General features: G+C 37.5%; 1 protein-coding gene across 6 annotated transcripts in view; it reads right to left on the bottom strand.

Annotated features, from left to right (window-relative positions):
* Positions 1-15,019, bottom strand: part of COL13A1 (collagen type XIII alpha 1 chain) — a 352,395-nt gene that overhangs the window by 104,070 nt on the left and 233,306 nt on the right. For 4 of the 6 annotated variants that reach the window (XM_040320468.1, XM_040320470.1, XM_040320472.1 and 1 more), the window contains exons 13-14: positions 3,655-3,723; positions 47-163 (exon numbers count right to left, since the gene is read on the bottom strand). In XM_040320468.1, the coding sequence (XP_040176402.1) occupies positions 47-163; positions 3,655-3,723 (186 nt within the window). Of the gene's footprint in view, positions 1-46; positions 164-3,654; positions 3,724-7,453; positions 7,511-15,019 lie in introns of all 6 variants that reach the window. The other 2 variants (XM_040320467.1, XM_040320469.1) reach the window with 2 other exon arrangements.

Here is a 15,019-nt window from a genome sequence, read left to right as displayed (position 1 = left end):
AATCAATGAGCCTGGAGAAATGTATAGAAATTGATTTAAGACTTACAGGTGGGCCAGTAACCCCTGACAATCCTGTATCTCCTGGAGGTCCTACTGGTCCAGGTGGCCCAGGTGGGCCCGGTAGCCCTGGTAGACCTTGAATTCCTGCCTGACCCTGTTCCCCCTAATTTGAAGAAGAAAAAGAAGAAAAAAAATGAACTTATGTATATTATAGTTGTTTTTTCAGTGGTAGTGCACACCTCATTCAGCAACGGGCAACATACACAAATACAAAACCAGAAAGCTTTACGTTAGGTTAGTATGCTTCAAACATTAAGGGTTTCCTATGACTCAGTTTTAAAATTGATCGTTTTCATTTTATATGTCTACGTTTCACAGGGTATGTTGGTGCCTGCCAATCAATAACTAGCTGGTCACCTGGATTATAATCAAGTGAAATCAAGGAGGTTCTAATGATTCTACATAAGAAATTCAGTACTGTACATATAGTTGATCTATCATATCAATATGTCTTCTTAATACATGTTCCTATCTATGAACATAGGGAAAGGTCACAGCTATTTCAGACAGTGACATTAGCTAAAGCTCAAGCACTCTCTGATAGTGATCTAAGGAATTCTTACATCTCCTATTAAATCTCTTATAATTGCATAATCCTCTTTGTCCTACATTTTGACTTGCGGTCCCTTTATAATGACAGAATCCCCCTCCCCTTCTCCTGCTGCTATAATGATGGTTTCTTAGAAGGATGACATTCCTTCTATAAATATTCTGCCCTAGCACTCAATACGCCTGAATGATGTGCTGCCTTTAGAGCCAGGATTATAAGGGCTGCCGCATAGACAATTACGAAGTACAGTCAGTACACAACTACCATTGTTTATAGGAAAAAAGCTTAGTGTTCTATGTGGAATCCAAATGTTTTTTTCTTTGGAGAACATCATTTATATTGACTTGTTTTCTATATGTATTATTACGTGTTTTCTTATTAGGAAATTCATTAAAATATAACTAAAGGAAAAACTTTTTTTAGTTTTGGATTGAGTTTTGGATAGAGTGGAGATGGATTAGAACACCTGTTAAGTTTTCACTGACGTCTTTGCTCCCATTAGGGAGATGCACCCTCTTATTCATCCTGTGTATTGTTATCACCAAGACTAAAAATGAAAGAAAATCCTCCATTCACCGGTTCAGGTTAGATTTTAGCCCAAATTTTGGGCTGAATTCAAACTTGAAACGGACCAAAAGATGCACAGGGCTGTGGAGATGTGTGAACCGGCTCCATATAGAGCCGGTCACAATCTCCTGCTATGTAAATTGGATGCAGGGTAACTCACATCCAATTCGCAATAGTGTCAACCCAGCCTAACTCTGGTGGTTACCCTCACTTCACTTTGAAGAGATTTCTCTGAAGTTCCTGTTTAGGCTATGAAAAAGGAAATTAAGGAAAATCTACAAAATTAAACACAAATGGCAAAAAAAAAACGATAGAGGTTATAACCCTTCTTTACTCTATCCAAAATGAAAAAAATGGTTGCTTTTATTTCTATTTTAAGTAAAACTACAGTAACATTTATATTAAAACCCATACTGAGTGTTATACTTAGACGATGATAATTTGCCAATTCCTATGCTAGAAAATACAGCTATCCAAGTGTAACCTTAGGAACACTTATGGTATTCTAAATAATCTTTAATGCACTAGTAATGCCGTATATTACCACCATCTTGTATCAAATGACATCTCCATTCTTAGAGGTTAGCATTCTTGGGTTGACAATAGAAATCTGGTGGAGATTGTACAAAACGGGCAGAGAAGGAGAAAACAATGGCCCTAGATGTCACACCCCCTCCATCTCTGCTTTAGTGCCCTCCCCTTCTGTGCGATAATATCTGCTGGCACCCATACATGCCAGCCTGTAAGAATGGTATGTCTTCTAAAGCAAATCAACAGCAATACACTGCATTTGACAAGTACACTGGGCTGTGTTTAGAAAATGATTACTGTTTACAGAGTTATATTGATCTTTTAAAGAGTTTAATGTGTTTTATCGGTTATATAATTTTTTTTATTAATTATAAAAAAAGTAGCATTACTAGATACCCTGGGGGCTGGGAATTAACCTTGGTTATTTCTTCTGTTCACAATTTTTATAGAAAATACTTCTAGAGTGAAACTTTATATTGCTAAAAATCAATAGTGACATTAATATCAAGGGCTCAGTTTTAATAATATGACCCCAGAGGCCATGTTTACTGTGCTGTCATCATGGCCACATAGTTTTTTGGCCATGCAACTTTTATTAGGGTAATCTCATTAAAATGTATTATTATTGTTAAACGTTTACAAAAATATATTAAAATAAATTTAATGTGGGGAATCCCAACATCTCTCTCAATTTGTCTACTGACTTCATCAATCTGGATCAGTTTATACTTGTGGACGAGCTGAACCTTGAATATGCTTTGATCTGTATGCATAGCAGCTGCATGTATACTGTGTTGTTCTGTTTTCTGCAGAGCTGCAGAAAAGTATTAATGCATTTCAGTAATGTTGTGGTATTTTTAGAAACCCATTACCAGCATACTGTGTAGAATATTTCCAGCTGAGGTTGTGGTACACCAATACATTTCCTAGGTGACAAGGTAATCTGGAGGGCTGTTGGGTTACAGGTCTCACCATCATAACACATGGTCTTATCAGCAACAAAGGAGTTATGCATCATCTTGTGACTGTACTAATCCCTGGATATTGTCAGTCATTCAATGACATCACTTCTGGAATGTTTTGGAATGTTATACAACTCACAGAAGGCATACACTAGAGAAATAACGATTCTATTTATTATATTTTGTCACCCTTTTTTAATGGCTCTTGTGGCATTTACTCTGCAAAATCCAAAATCTATATACAAAGTAAACAATCAATAGAAACCAGAGAAAATAATGATTTCTCAAAATTGCTATAGGAAATCTGACTGGCTGCTATAAGTTAATGCAATTTATATACTATCGCTGCACTCTGTATTTTTTAGTAATACAAATTGTAGATTTTCCATGATCTAAAGAAATGAGTAAAAAAGGCTTTGTTTGCTCAAAACAACCAAATATAACAAATGACAGTTGAGATCTGAATAGCTGCTATGAGCAAACTCACAGAGATATACAGTATATCTGTGTATATTTTACAATGTGATCTATAAATGTCTAATTTTGCTAACACTAGAACATTTTTCCTTTTTATAAAGAAGTATAACATCATATCTGATAGAGAACTACCTATAAAATGTAATCTTCCAATAACCAGAAAGGTTGTGGAAGACTGAACATTCTTTAACGTCTCATATGTAAACCTTTTACACTAATATTTTTGACTACTATGAATTATTATATATTTTTCTAGTAGACTGTTAATCGGTGCAGTAGGTAAAACCTTTGGGATTTTGACAGTTAGAAGCAAATTATTAGAATATGAGTTATAGTATTTGCACTTTATCATCATGCAGCTTATTAAGGATCATTGTTTTATCAAAATGAATTAAACAACATAGGCACCAAATGCAAAAAAAAAGCAAATTACTCAAGGCAATAAGAAACCCTTTGGAGGGTAAGACAGTGAATAAGCAAGAATGCCAAGCAAATAGAGTAGTGTACCTGGAAGATGCGCTTTCTTACGATCGCTGGCTGAACCGCCCGCACTGTATTAATCATAGCAGGCAACAGCTGAATGGTGACACAGGTCAGGAAAGTCCCAGTGCAAAGGTGTGATGATACAGTGCAAGGTAGGCCAGCAAAGTGTAGCAAGTCAGAAGATCGGACAAGATAAGAGAAGAAAGAACAGAAAAAGGGGAATAGAAAGTTTTACCGTGAAATAGCATAAAGAGGAGGATTCTGAACAATGATCCAGAGGAGAACATTCAGGTACTTCCCTTTAACGCCAAGGCTTCTTTGGCTCAAAACATCCTTACAAATTAAAATGTATGGATACAATTAACAAAGCAATTTGCTTTGTGCATTCCAATGCTGGTAATGTTTTTTAGCTGCAAAGAAGCCAGGGTGGTTTTGTTTTGAGGTGAAACACATTAAATAGAAAGTAGAGTGTATGGACAATCCATAATTTATTTAGTTTGTAGGTCAACATAGTAATGTAAGAGTTAACCTTGCAACAGAACTTCAGCGTATCAAGAGATTCAGAATAGAAAACGGTATGTGTTGCCCATAGCAACCATTAAGATTCCAGGTATAATTTGATTAATATAGGATTAAAAGTGAATGAAATAATTGCACTTTCAGACCCAATTGCATATTTATCATCAAATCTAGAATGCTGTATCTAATCTAGTATCTTAATTTAAACAATTTAAATTTGAAATAAAGAAAAATAAACCTAGATGTAAATGGATATGATGTGTCATAGCTCTTAGAAACCAATTACATTTGAGCTTTGAATTGTTGAAATTTGATGTTTGATTGGTTGCCATGAAACAATACATTGCTCAGCTTTTTATGTTGTGCTATATGCCATATATATCCTATAGAGGTATGATTTTAATTATTTAATAGTTATAATTTTAAACATCTAAAAGGTTAAAAAAAAAAAAAAATGTTGATGACTTAAAAAAGCTTGCCCTATTTAACCATTTCAGTGTGGAGTACCTTTGCAAGTAACCATTACAATTCTGCAATCCCCAATGTAATGTAAAAATAAAAATAAATTAATCTAACAGTTTTCTCATGAGGCACAACCACAGAAGTGTTCTGCCTGGAAGGCATACCGGAAATCCACCAGGAAAATAGCAAACATAACGACGTATGCTACATAAGCTATATTGTCTGTTCATGCAGCAATTAAATAAACAGATGAGAATTTAATAAGTGTTTCATCTATCATTTTAATTGACTTTACTGAACTGTGCGCAGGTGTTTTATTATGAATTTCTATATCATACAGTATATTAAAGAGCTCATTACGTGAAAACTAGTGTAAGGTAAAACACTATTTAAACCAGTAATGATTTTTTTTTCTTTAACATCACAAAATAAATACTAAGGTTGTGTGGCTGGTACGGGGATTACACATTGATTCAATATGTATAAAATTTTGTAAAACCCTCTGCTGTTTTTTAGGCATTTTGGAACTGAATTACTAAAGATACAACAATACACAAACACCATTCAAATACACATGCATTATACCACACCACATTCATGATGTGGATGCTTTGTGGTGCTGCTCAGCATTGTAAAAAATAGTGCAGGTGTGTTTTTTTCCCATTCAAAATGTACTGGCTGCCCTAATGCAGCATAACTCATAATGCACACAAGGGTTTGAGTGGGCCCTTAACCCAGCAAATGGTTTCTTATATAAAGGATGTCATGGGTAATTTGGTGACTGACACAGCACTGGGTGTGCAAACAGAAGGTGTGTACATTTGGGAAAGGGGGTGTCCTAACAAAATATGCAACTCGGCAGAATATAGAACCACGTCGCTTCCGGTTTCTTAAAAGCCACACTAAATGCAGATGTTAACGAATTTGTACACAACAGCGGCAACCGAATGCAGTCAGGTAAAGGATCATTTGGGTGTTTTCACAGCACAGAGACTAACAGGGATGAAGTTGTCGCCATCTCGGAGGCAGACATTTTGTTGGTTAGTGTTGGAGCGGAGTAACAATCTCTGCTCGTAATACCGTGCACCAGACTGCATTTGGTTGCCGCTCTTGTGTCAAAACACGTATTCCTCATCATATGAAAATTCTGCAATGAATCATGTTTTAAATAAACCGTAAGCGATGTGGTTTGATATTCTGCAGAGTTGCCTATTTTGGCATTAAAGCAACCCCTGCATAGAAAAATCACAAGTTCACTTTAACCACTTGCTTACTGGACACATACCCCCTTCCTGCCCAGGCATAGTTATTGGTTTGTAATGGCAGTGATCTGTGATTTTTATTGGGGCTGTGACATTATGGCGGACACATCGGACACTTAACACATTTTTGGGACCATTCACATTTATACAGCGAACAGTGCTATAAATATGCACTGATTACTGTATAAATGTGACTGGCAGGGAAGGGGTTAACACTAGGGGGCGAAGAAGGGGTTAAATGTGTTCCCTGCTAGGTGATTCTTACTGTGGGGGGAGGGGGCTGACTGGGGGAGGTGACTGATCTGTGTTCCTATGTACAAGGGACACAGCATTGGTCTCCTCTCCCTGACAGGACGTGGATCTGTGTGTTTACACACACAGATCCACGTCCTTGGCTTTGTAACGGCCAATCGCGGGCACTTGGCGGACATCGCGGCTGCCAGGCACGCGCATTGGCACCTCAGTGAAGCGGTGGGTACGTCACTAAACTGTATAAATGTGACTGGCAGGGAAGGGGTTAACACTAGGGGGCGAAGAAGGGGTTAAATGTGTTCCCTGCTAGGTGATTCTTACTGTGGGGGGAGGGGGCTGACTGGGGGAGGTGACTGATCTGTGTTCCTATGTACAAGGGACACAGCATTGGTCTCCTCTCCCTGACAGGACATGGATCTGTGTGTTTACACACACAGATCCACGTCCTTGGCTTTGTAACGGCCAATCGCGGGCACTTGGCGGACATCGCGGCTGCCAGGCACGCACATTGGCACCTCAGTGAAGCGGTGGGTACGTCACTAAACGTCCTCCCGGCATTGTAGAGCCACCTTGTGGCCGTCATTTCACAATGGCCCGGATACGAAGTGGTTAAGTTTAAGTATTTAAGACAAATAAGAAGGCATTACAACTATAACTAAAATGTCACTTTTGATTGAATAGAACCTTAAATTGTAGACCAAATAGGATCACCATTATTTCTACCACTGTCTTGCCATTTTTTTTTTGACTGTTATTCTTTTTCTATTTGGCAACTAAAATGCCACAATCTATGGTCTATAACACAACTTGGCAGAAAAAGGCATAAAAAGCAAGGGAGATAAAAATTGGAGATGTTGCAAATGACAGCAATTTAAACCTGGAATCAGATTGGTTGTTAAAGGATGCAATATCAATGTTCTTTCCTTTTTCGTTATAAAGATTGACATTCAGGTTAAAGGCTTCTGTGTTCCACCTCATTTTAAGAGATGTACCTTATGTTTCCAAGTAAAAAAGGAAATGGAAAAATGATTTTTCTGCCATGTGATCGGAATGGAAGTAGAGTTTAAGTCCGTCTGTCATACAATGTCTGGCAGCCTCATATTGCATTTTTTCCAAATATGCTTCTTGTTATACAACTCCTCTGATAATTCACAGGCCTTCTTGAAATCAAATGTCTTTAACTACAAAAGATGAATTCTATGAAGTGCCATTATGACTATATATTAATATATACATATAATTTAGAATTTAAAGCTGAAAATATGCAATATACTGGCTCTTGTCCTGACTTTGCTGCAGACGTTTTTTAGCAACAGATACCCACAAACCTTCAAAGTAAGAATCTGATTGGAGCGCAGAGCTGCAAAAGTTGTACTTAAATATTCCTATTGAACAGCAGAAACACAGGGACATCAGGAGGTTTTAACATCTAGACCCTAAACAAATTTAGGTACAAATGCTAACTAAACACTATATTTTCAACCTTAGCTTTTTTTTTCATTCAGTCTTTGGGCATCCCATAGATAACACACACACACAGACACACACAAAACATGGTTCAGTCATCTGAACTGAATCTGAAAAAAAAAAAACAGGTTGAGTTTTACATTGACACTGCTTGCCTGTAGCACATTCAGTAGGTTAAGGCCCCATGCACACGAGACGCTGCTAAACTCGAGTTCAGAGGCATTTGGGCATTTTTTTCTACTGCCCCTGAACTCATTTAATGTTATCCTATGTGTCCATGCACACAATCACGTTTTTTGGCGTTTTAAAGCAGTTGGGTTTATGGCCGTTTTTAACTTTGGGAGGGTCTACAATGTCTTTCAGATAAGCACTGACAGCCGCAAACGCGGTAAAACGCCGCTAATCGTGGCAAAACGCCGCGCAATTCGCGGCAAAAACGGGCGTTTAAAAACGCCGGTTTTTGCCTTTGAAAACGTGAGTTTAGAGGTGTTTGTAATTGCTTCTCGTGTGCATGGGGCCTAATAGTTTAGCCTTTTGCCTCTGGAAAGGCTGAACGCTCTACTGAGTGGTAGCCTGTTGGTTCTGCGGAAGAACAAATGTTCTTTAGATGTGTTTAGAGTGTCTAATCATATCCTGGACACACAGAATTCTATTTTCTCTAAACCAAGCTAAACTATCCACACCTATTCAGGTAAACTGTCAGTGTGAATGGCACAATTGAAAAATCATTGAATGCTTTTAAAAGCATTTAGAAAGGTCCTCTAATTACAAAAAAAAAGGAAGGTTTGATAGTGCCAGTGTGAATAAGGCCCAAACCTCTTCAAAATGCCACTTCAGCCCCCTAAATTTCCAATTTAAATGCAGACTTTCTATCAATCAGTGTTTGTATAGGACTAGGCATACCACTTAGGTTGGCCATACACAGTGCCAATTTATTTCCTGCAACCACAGACAGTGCTGACAGAGGAATCAGCAATTGTCCTTTTTCCCGGTGAGGGGGTAGGCAGAGGAAACCATCCCCACCAGGGAGAAGACAGTGATTATTGCTAGCAGCTATAGCAGCCGCTAGCGATAATCACAAGATAATCTGGCAGGCTGGTTGTACCCAAGTTGACTGATTGATCAACTTGATACATTCAGCTTGCCCATTAACGATTCCTGCTGAGCCGACCGAGATTCGAACTGCATATGGGCGGCCTTACTTCCAGATGACACACCTAACATGGCCCTAGCATCTAATATCTCTCATATTAACTGATTAATTACTTTTCACAGAGATCACAGTACGTCACATTACAATATCCGCATACATAAGATTACAATGCTTTACTCTGCTTTTATTTCTCTAAGAATGCAGACTTGTTAAAGGTTGATTATAACCATTTGTGTTTAACCACTTGTAATCTGTAGATTATGTTCTCCTGCATGATGCACTACTCTGAGGAAATGTTAATCTATATGTTCTCTTTGACAGCAATTAGTTGACAATGTGTGCTCTTGTCTGGGCAGACAGATCTGTCACTGGTCACTCCAGTCCCCATTAATGATCAGAAACCAATAAGAGTGATTTTCATAAAAGCCTTCAGCTGCCTTTGATACATGAAGATAGAGGTGTGTGTCTCTGTTCAATAATTTATTAGGTAGATACAATTACAGTATTAAAAAAATGTTTTACTTTTTTTGTCTATTTGTCAGTCTATAATAAAAAAACAGAACAAGGTTTTATAAAAACAGTATACCAAGTAAAAGCCTTCCGGTTAAATTTTATAGAAAGACAAGTTAGTCACATTAACTGATGCATGTTGAGAGCACTAAATTTGACCAATTTATCTTATTTCAGAAGTCTGAGTTTTTGGGGGAAGCTTGGGAAAGACTTGCAGAAATCCTTGAGATATGCCTATGCACTATGATGAACACTATACACAATCACTGTAACTTAACACAATTACAACATTATAGTACACGTTTACTTTAAAGGGACTGTATTTTTACATCAAGTATAATCTTACATTTTAAGAAACATCAAAATGTAAGTGATTTTAAGGCTGGATTCATTTAATACATTTTTGGTGGATGTGATGTAAGCTTAACATATTAAATAAAGTCTGTTTAAGTCTGTATTAACTAGTTTTCTAGGTATTCTCTAGTGAATTAGATCCAAATTTGAAACAACAGTTTAGAACATATTAACTAAACCAAAATAAAAAGTGTTATAGTTTCCCTTTAACCACTTCAGCCCTGGACCATTTTGCTGGTCAATGACTGGGCCACTTTTTGCATTTCGGCACTGCGAAACAAAATTGGCGTCCTTTTTTCCCCACAAATAGAGCTTTTTTTTGGTGGTATTTGATCACCTCTGCGGTTTTTATTTTTTGCGCTATAAACAAAAATAGAGCGACAATTTTGAAAAAAAAAATGAATATTTTTTACTTTTTGCTGTAATAAATATCCCCCAAAAATATATAAAAAAACATTTTTTTCCTCAGTTTAGGCCTATATGTATTCTTCTACATATTTTTTAAAAAAAAAATCACAATAAGCGTTTATTGATTTGCACAAAAATGATAGCTACAAAATAGAGGATAGTTTTATGCCATTTTTATTAATATATATTTTTTTTACTAGTAATGGCGGCGATCAGTGATTTTTATCAGTACTGTGACCTTATGGTGGACACTTCAGACACTTTTGACACATTTTTGGGACCATTGGCATTTTTATAGCGATCAGTGCTATAAAAATGCATTGATTACTGTAAAAATGCCCCTGGTAGGGAAGGGGTTAACACTAGGGGGCGAGGAAGGGGTTAATTATGTTTCCTAGGTGTGTTCTAACTGAAGGGGGGGTGGGACTGACTAGGGGAAATTACAGATCGCTGTTCATACATTGTATGAACAGACGAACAGTCATTTCTCCCCCTGACAGAACCACACACAGCTCCCGATTCTCGCTCTGTAACGAGCGATCGCGGGTGCCGGTGGTGATTGCACACGCCGGGCACGCGCGTCGGCACCAGGGGCGAGCAGGAATGCGAAATGACTTATAGCTACGTGATTTCGCGCAGCTGAGCTGGCGGCTGGTCGGCTAGTGGTTAAAACCTACGTTTACCTAAATATACCTTCAGTGTACCTTTCCGCCTCGCTACTGCATTCATAGAAGCCATGAGTACAGCTTCTATTAACCTGCCTGGCGGTATTCCCGAGTCTGACTCGGGGTTAGATTTTCCTGCTGCGAGCGGTAACCCCGAGTCAGACTCGGGCTCGCCTCGCTGGATCCACAGGGAGTGTTTACTTACCATGTTCCTGGATCCAGCGATGCCACCGCGCTGTGCGAGCGAGCGGGACCTCGCTCGATTCACACAGTGCCTCTGTGTGACGCCGATCTCCGTTCCCTGCGACGTTATGACGCACGGGAGCGGAGAACGGCGCCAAATTCAAAAATGTAAACAAACACATTACATACAGTATACTGTAATCTTATAGATTACAGTACTGTATGTAAAAAATACACACCCCCCTTGTCCCTAGTGGTCTGCCCAGTGCCCTACATGTACTTTTATATAATAAAAACTTTTTTTTTCTGCCTGTAAACTGTAGATTGTCCATAGCAACCGAAAGTGTCCCTTTATGTCAAAAATAGTTTTAGAGCAGCTAAAAAACAGCGATAATAAATTATAATCACTTGCAGAATTGTGCGATAGCGATTTGTGGGGAAATTCGTCATAAAAAAAAAAAATAATGACAGCAACAATTCTGCAACTGAGCAAATTTCAGTGATTTTGATTTGATTACATTATTGAATCATTTTTATTATAATTATATTACTTGTTATAATTATTTATAATTATTTATTATATTAAAATTTATAATTTTGTTTTTAAAAAAATGTCATACCCGGGATGCCTATTAGAATCTTGTTTGGTCAGATTTAAGTGAGTTATTTCTAAAAATTACAGGCCTACAGTATAAAACGCCAAATTTCCTTGCAAATAATGGTACCGCTTTGAGCACCTTTTTTCTGAAAGAATCATACCGCCAGGGAGGTTAATTACATAGGACCTATTAATGGAGGACGGGCAGATGATTGAAAGGTCCACCACCTCTATTTATAGATTGTGTTTCACACATAGATACTATAGTAACAGTTTCTATGAATGGAGCAGCTGGCCGATAAAGTCAGGTACTTTTGATGAGTGCCTATCACAGCCCCTTAGTTCTATTAAACCCTGACACTAAAAGATTATGGCAGTTGGGGTGGGGGTAGGGCATCAGAGGAGGAAGATTTTGGCAAAAAGAGGACACAGCAGCGCAAGAGACATATTTCACTGAAAGGAAAGTAATGTCCTCCCTTGTGGCGATTTTTTACTTTCTCATCTTAGGTAAAGTTAGGCTTTAAATGGGTCTGTTTACCAAAAATGAAAATTTTAGTCTTGCGCTTATGCCTCAGCGCCTCCAACAGTGAGATCTCTAAACATGCACATTTATGCTTGACCATGTGCTTTGTCCATTAAAAGTGGAAAGGAAGTGTATAACTCCATGGCAGGTGTTGGCAGGGGGGAGAGAAATATTACTTATGGAGTCCCTAAAAAATTTAATAAGCCAATGGTGATTCAACCCACCAGTGTACATCCATGAGGGAAATACTGGTAGATTAACTATCTCAGGCGAAGGTCTCCATGTCTTTTTGGCACAATTAGGGTACATCTGTGTTTAGAACTGAACAAGGCCTTGGCTAATAAATATTGTGCATGGAACGTGAATATTTTTCACTCAACGAGAGCCCTCAAATTATACAGACAGTTTCAGTAACTTGAATTTATAAGGCTAAAAACATTTTTTTTTTTACATGAAATTGTAATTTAATCATTGTAAGGTTGAATGTCTAATGAATTGGTATTGTATCTCAGAAATATTAATGTTTTTACCTTACAGTTAAGGGTAGGAAACCCTTTAAAACAGAAATTACAGCCAACACTGTTTCTAAAACATGCATTCTGCATTTTTAACTGACCCAAGTGATAAAACCAATAGTAACCTCTGACAGGCAGTCTAAACTAATTACAGGACACTGCTCTGCTGCTTTGATTTATTGTAAAAGATTTAGGAATGCTCTGATGAGATTTTATTATATCTGGTGCAATGAATTTCTATACAGTTCCATTTCTGCTTTATGTTTATATATTCCTAATATGCAGACAGATGGCTTTGGACAGATCTGTTCTTTCTCTTGTCCTCTAATCCTATTTTATGTTTATACCTCTTTTTTCACCTTGAGCGTTCAGCTGCAGGCAGCAGCCCAGTTCTGTAATAAAACCCAGGACACTGCTTAAACAAGGATTTCTTTGGTCTTTATTTTTCAGCATAACAATCCAGTGATGCCGTTTTTGCTAAATAAACACAGCTGACCCTTCTATTATTGTGCTGGTGCTGCAACATATGTACCGACAGTATATCACTGCACAATGCCTCATGTCACTAAGAGGATAAATAAAATCTGCTAGTCTTTATGTAGGAACTGCCATTATCATGACCACCACCATTGCCTTTCAATTAACTATTTCTCCTTGCATTTACAACCAGCAATGAACAGGATTTTGATGATGGGAAGGTGGATGTCACAGTTATATTGATCTATGACGTACGATAAGCTGTACAGGGATGATGGTGTCTTATTGCACAATCTTTTTAACATTTTTAGGACAACTGGTTTTTGTTTTTGTCTATTCATAGTTTGAATCGTAGCAGATATCTTTTAGACTGCATAAGTTCCTGTATTTTGATTGATATTTTGCATCAACAGCATTTCTTGAAGACGGGCATCTGCAGAGAATGCTTTTCTAACAAGTTTAAATATTATTTTAATCAATATGCCCCATTTTATCACTCGATAGTGAATGCTGAGATCACTGATTGTGCCCAAAAGCTTTATTGCATTTTAATACATTTTTTGAACAATTGGCCTGTGTATTGCCAGTTTAGGTGCAATCATTACTATCCTGAATCAGCAAATCAATCATTATTGTCCTGTATCAGCATTTCTTGAAGAGAGGGATCTGCATGGAATGGTTTCCAACCAGTTTTAATATAAGTTTGAAAAAAAATGAAAATTCAAATAAGCTTTGAGACACAATCAATAATCTCAGCATTCACTATCAAGTGATAAAATGGGACACATTGATCAAAATTAAATTTTGATCAATGTGTCCCATTTTATCACTTGATAGTGAATGCTGAGATTATTGATTGTGTCTCAAAGCTTATTTGAATTTTCATTTTATTTTTTTGGAACAATTGGCCTGTGTATTGCCAGTATACGTGCAATCATTACTGTCCTGCATCAGTCGATTCAATTCCAACTTGCATTAGAAAATATTATTGTGGATCTAAGTATTTAAATATGAGGTTGATATCTTTGAGTGGGGTCTAACTGACTGTGGGGTGATTATATACTGTATGCACTATGATCTGTAGATGGGTTAGGCGCATGGAGGTCCCACCGCGGAATCCGGGCAGGTGGGGTTGTAGAGACCATTTGGCTCCGAGTTTGCTGGGGAGGGAGTGCTGAGCGAGGGTGGGGGGAGGGGGGGATTGTGTTTTTTCACTAGGTTGTCAGTTAGGCACTGTCTCTGTTAGTTAGATGGTCCTTGTTTGTACCTTTGTAATGGGCCATGTTGGCCTGGTATGGCTCAGCGTATGCTGGCCGGCTGTTGTTATATTTTATGTGTCTTTTATAACTAATAAAAATAATTTTTCAAAAAAAAAAAAGTATTTAAATATCAGGGGTGTTTGATTTCATGTATTGGATGAAAACAGGGAATGCATAGAAAAAAGGAAGAGATGAAAAACCTAATTATGAGCTTAATGTTTTACAATTAACATTTGGTGTATTACTGGATCAGATGCTTAGGAACACAGAAGCTCCCAGAATAAGGAAAGTTTTCAATGAATTGAGAGAAATTCAAGCTTGATAAAAAATACTTTTGACTTTGATCTCAAGTTGTATTGGTTTTCTAATTAAAATCTTATGTCGTGTACACACGATCGGATTTTCCGTCGGAAAAACCTTGAAAAACCTTATAGACTGACAAAAAACATTTGTCAGTCTATTATATATTTTTTCACATAGTCTACTAAATTAAAGCATTATATGCTATTAAAAGTATTTATAAAAAATGATTTAGTATGCATATCAGTCATGGAGTTATCTCTAGGTTAACTGACACGCTGTCTAAATTTGGACTAGGCATCTAGGCATCAATGACCTCTGGTTCCAAAAACATTCATTTCAAGTTTTTATATCCGCTGGTAACATGCTTAGTCTATAAGACATTTGTAAAAACTGGTTCTACATGATTAAATACGGCTGAAAACTGCAAGCCATTAAATCCCAACATTGAGAAACTTTAAAAATCCTGTGCAGTGGGGCTG

This window comes from Rana temporaria, chromosome 8 (genome assembly GCF_905171775.1).
Source record: "Rana temporaria chromosome 8, aRanTem1.1, whole genome shotgun sequence".
In the NCBI taxonomy this organism is placed as follows: Eukaryota; Metazoa; Chordata; class Amphibia; order Anura; family Ranidae; genus Rana; species Rana temporaria.
The sequence above is the reverse complement of the archived record's forward strand: the minus strand, read 5'-3'. Positions and strand labels throughout refer to the sequence as shown.